This window comes from Argentina silus (genome assembly GCF_951799395.1).
Source record: "Argentina silus genome assembly, chromosome: 17".
Taxonomy (NCBI): Eukaryota; Metazoa; Chordata; class Actinopteri; order Argentiniformes; family Argentinidae; genus Argentina; species Argentina silus.
The window spans coordinates 15,047,740-15,052,739 of NC_139671.1; the positions used below are offsets into that span (position 1 = coordinate 15,047,740).

At 51.0% G+C, this 5,000-nt stretch overlaps 1 protein-coding gene across 4 annotated transcripts in view; it reads right to left on the reverse strand.

The window, feature by feature from the left end:
* cdc42bpab (CDC42 binding protein kinase alpha (DMPK-like) b) overlaps positions 1–5,000 on the reverse strand; it is a 58,435-nt gene that overhangs the window by 31,966 nt on the left and 21,469 nt on the right. For all 4 annotated transcript variants that reach the window (XM_083688365.1, XM_083688363.1, XM_083688364.1 and 1 more), the window contains exons 4-5: positions 3,886–3,981; positions 2,649–2,797 (exon numbers count right to left, since the gene is read on the reverse strand). In XM_083688365.1, the coding sequence (XP_083544491.1) occupies positions 2,649–2,797; positions 3,886–3,981 (245 nt within the window). The remainder of the gene's footprint in view (positions 1–2,648; positions 2,798–3,885; positions 3,982–5,000) is intronic.

Sequence of the window (5,000 nt, forward strand, 5' to 3'; positions counted from 1 at the left end):
GAGCAGCGGGGCTGAGAATAGAGGGAGGTAATCTCCTCTAAGACCGCAGCATCCATCTGTGAGGGCCATCTGGCCGGCCCGACACCAGGCTACACCGCATAGACTCCTGAAGGAAGAGGAGGGACAGAGAGAGAGAGAGAGAGAGAGAGAGAGAGAGAGAGAGAGAGAGAGAGAGAGAAGGAGGCACACACAGCTGAGTCTCACTCAACCTTCCCCCATTCAGCTCATCTTTATCAATAGATGACAATCCCATGGGTCGGCCCCCCCTTTATGACAACAGACAGTGGACAGATAGTAGCCGTTGCTGGTCTAGATATCATTTCTGCAGTGTGGGGATTTGCTTAACACCGGGGGTATTGTTGTTCCTGCCATTGTTACGGTGGCTTGAGCTCTTTGATGGGTGATATTAGCAGGTAATGAGATGTGTGTGTGTGTGTGTGTGTGTGTGTGTGTGTGTGTGTGTGTGTGTGTGTGTGTGTGTGTGTGTGTGTGTGTGTGTGTGTGCTGATGAAAGGCCTTTCTCTCATAGGTCAGTGGGCGGAAACGTGGCTGTGGAGACCACATGGCGCCCTGATCAATAATGGAAACACACATATGGCTCTGATCAATAGTTGAACACACACACACACACACACACACCATCGCACATAAACACACAACCACTTGCACGATTGCACACTCCACGCACGCACGCACACACACACACACACACACACACACACACACACACACACACACACACACTCAGGTGACCACTGTCACACACACGCACGCACGCACGCACGCACGCACACACACACACACACACACACACACACACACACACACACACACACACACACACACACACACACACACACACACACACACAGGGGGACGGGGACAGATGCAGAGCATGCTAACAGAGAGCTCAGCCATGCTGGGCTGGTCCATTGAAGCGTCAGTCAGACTCTGTGGGAGGCCATGCAGATCACTGACCACTGACTCAGTCCTGTTAACAACAGCCAAGCTCTCTCACACAGGACTATGGGACAGAAGGACAGAGAGACAGAGGGACATCCAGGCTCTTTGTTATTCTACTCATTTGAATGTATTTAACCTCTGTGTGTCCAGCTTAGTGTCCTTGAAATAAAACATGTTTAACAACAAAGAACCGACCTGACAAGATGGCAGGGTCATCTGTTTTACGATTGAAATTTGAAAAATACATTATTTTACACATTCAAAACAAAAAGTATGAATAATTCTGTAGACCGTGACCAAGCATTATGCTTATAGGGGTATACTTTTACTTTTCAGGACTGAGCTACTTGACTTACTTTGACCATTTCTATAACTAGGCCGCTTCCATTTCAGAATGTGGCCTAGTTGAGCATTTGGTCAAACGGAAACTGATACATGGATTTAGGCTGCCTTAAACTGGCCTTATATACTTATGTAATTACAGGGTTAATGTATTGTCCTTTTAGTTAGTCATAACACACCCACATCAACAACACCCACACACCCACACATACACATACACACATACACATACACACGCACATGCACACAAACACACACACACGCACACAAACACACACGCACACACACACACGCACGCACACAAACACTCACGCACGCACACAAACACTCACGCACGCACACAAACACACACGCACACCCACACACACGCAGTGAGAGAACACACCCTCCTCATGGGACCTGCCCTTGCCGTCTCCACCCTCCACAAACCAACCGTGCCAATCTCTCACGAGAGGGGGAGGTGGACCACACCCGGCACCCCGTCATTACCGTCCCAAAGCGTCCCTGAGGGCCTCGCAGGGTAACGGAGATGATGACCGCCACCACCCCCCACAGCCCCCAGGAAACACCATACAATTAGTGGCTCCTCCACGCTCTCCACTCCGCAGTCACTCCGCTGCCAGATCAATGCAACTGCAGGGTGGGCACACCCTAACCCCTGGGTGCCTCTGTGCCGTTGTCCCCCACCCGTCTCCCCCCGTCCCCCCTTCTCTCTCTCTCTCTCTCTCTCTCTCTCTAACACCCTCCCTGTCTTTTTGGGGACACAAACAAATCGTTCATCCGAAGCCTCGGGCGCTGGCATTATGCAAATGAGGAGCACCGACCACTTCCTGTGTGTGTCAGAGATGGAGAGTGGTTCCCACCGCACGGTTGCCAGCGCTGAGGAGCTCTGCTATTGGCTGGCTATTGGCTGTCTATTGGCTGTCTGTTGGCTGTCTATTGGCTGTAGGACATCAGCCAGGGAATCATCACTACAACATCCATTTTGGACAGTTTTTGTTTTCGTTCATATACTACAGTGTAATTACAAGTAATAGTGACACGTAATTGCATCCTTCCTTGGAATCATTCGCAAGAACGGAAACATGCATGAACATGCCAACACACGCATGCACGCACACACACACACACACACACACACACACACACACACACACACACACGCACAGAAGCACACACACACACACACACACACACGCACAGAAGCACACACACACACACACACACACACACACACACACACACACACACACACACACACACACACACACACACACACACAGACATACATACATACACATACAAGCACACGCACACGTACGGGACCGGGGGACGTAGTTTACCTGTGGACGTAGTGGAGCTGGTGAACAGAGTCGATGGCCAGCACCATCTCAGCCAGGTAGAACCTGGCCATGTCCTCAGGCAGCCGGTCCTCAAACTTACTGAGCAGGGTGAGCAGGTCCCCACCCACATAGTAATCCATCACCAGGTACTGGAAGGAACACACGTGCACCGTCAATATGCTGGATTACAATACTGTACACCTGTTTGAGTGACACTCACTACATGTGTCAAGCTTGAAGTAGCATATCGCTCTCTGTGTCCTTCCGTAGCGGGGGTGGGGGGTGTGGAGGGGTGGGGGGGGGGGGGGGAGACAGGCACATACACATCAGGGGAGGCTGGTGGAGGAGGACATCGGAAGACAGGCTCATTGTAATGCGTGGAATGGAATGAGGAACGGTGATACCGTTCCTCATTCCATTCCTTGTATTACAATGAGCCTGTTGTCTGATGTCCTCCTCCACCAGCCTCCCCTGATGTGTATGTGCCCCCCCCCCCCCCCCCGCCCCCACCCCCAGTACTGTACATGTGTCTGTTTAGCTACTACTATTCTAGCTTGATGTTGCCCTGTAAGAGGGGGGGGCGAGACACAGTACAACCAAATTCTGTCTCAACCAACCACCTCTCTGTCTTTAATTCTCTCTCCCTCCCTCCCTCCCTCCCTCCCTCCATCAGTCCCCACCCTTCACCATTTCCTTCATCTTCCCCCCCCCTCACATTATCCCCAGTGAAAGGGCATTCTTACGCAGGGTTTAAATTACACATTGACTCACGGGGTTAACCTAAAAATAGCCAGGCCGGACCAAATGTCATACGCTTAACATTTCTGGGAGTGTCCAGGGGAACATTTGTTATCATGAGGAGAATGCCGAGAATGACAAGCATGAAGCGACCCTCTCATTTGAACCCTGGGTCCATGTGAAACTGAAACTTAAAGGGAGAGGGGGTGGTGGGGGGGGGGTTGGGGTGGGGATTCTTACTCTTCTCTCCTTCTCTTCCCTCTCACAAGCCTTCTCCTACTCATTCACTCCATCTATCGTCCTCCCCCTTTTTACTCCCCTCATCCCCCTTTTTACTCTCCTCATCCCTCTTTTTACTCTCCTCATCCCCCTTTTTACTCCCCTCATCCCTCTTTTTACTCCCCTCATCCCCCTTTTTACTCCCCTCATCCCTCCCCTCTGTTCAGACGGCTTTGAGTGTGATAAAGGGGGAGGATGAGTGAAGGAGTGATCATCTCACCAGGTTGTTGTCGTCCTGGAAGGCGTAGTGCAGGGTGGTGATCCACTGGCTGTCCCCGTTCACCAGCACGTCCCGCTCCTCCCGGAAACACGCCGTCTGGGGGTGGGGGTGGTGGGGGGGGGGGGTTGAAAGGTCAACTGTCACCTCCGTGCCTCTACCCACATTGGCACATGGTGCAGTGGCAGTAACACACTTTGTTCAATCAGGCATCGATATCCCTGTTGATTTCCGTAGGCCTGAGTGTCTGTGTGTCTGTATCCCTGAGTGTCTGTGTGTCTATGTGTCTGTGTGTCCGTGTGTCCGTGTGTCTGTATGTCTGTGTGTCTGTGTGTCTGTATGTCTGTGTGTCTGTATGCCTGAGTGTCTGTGTGTCTGTATGCCTGTGTGTCTGTATGCCTGTGTGTCTGTATCCCTGAGTGTCTATGTGTCTGTGTGTCCGTGTGTCTGTATGTCTGTGTGTCTGTATGCCTGAGTGTCTGTGTGTCTGTATGCCTGTGTGTCTGTATGCCTGTGTGTCTGTATGCCTGAGTGTCTATGTGTCTGTGTTCTGTGTGTCTGTATGTCTGAGTGTCTGTATGTCTGTGTGTGTGTCTGCGTGTCCGTATGCCTGAGTGTCTGTGTGTGTCTGTGTGTCTGTATGTCTGAGTGTCTGTGTGTCTGTGTGTCTGTATGTCTGTGTGTCTGTATGCCTGAGTGTCTGTGTTCCGGACGCCTGTGTGTTTGTTTGGGTGTCTGTGTCTGTTTCTAGTGGCAAACCTAATTTCAGATCCTCTGGAGACTGATGAGAAGTTTATTCAATCTCATCCTTCAATTCCTAACCAACTTAGAAACTCCAAATACAGTCAAAGTAATATCCTCTCTTCCTGTGTGTGTGTGTGTGTGTGTGTGTGTGTGTGTGTGTGTGTGTGTGTGTGTGTGTGTGTGTGTGTGTGTCTGGACAAGGGAAAGCTTAATCTAACTCAATGGCAAAAGCGGCTCCTTGCGTTCTACCTGTGTAGAATGGGTACAGTAGCGTTAGCATTCGGGGCTACAGCGGCTACAGTTTGTTATTGTAGATAAGTTTCCCATGTCCAGAGTCAAACACACAGGGGCGGCAGTTCTGCCCAATGAGGCTG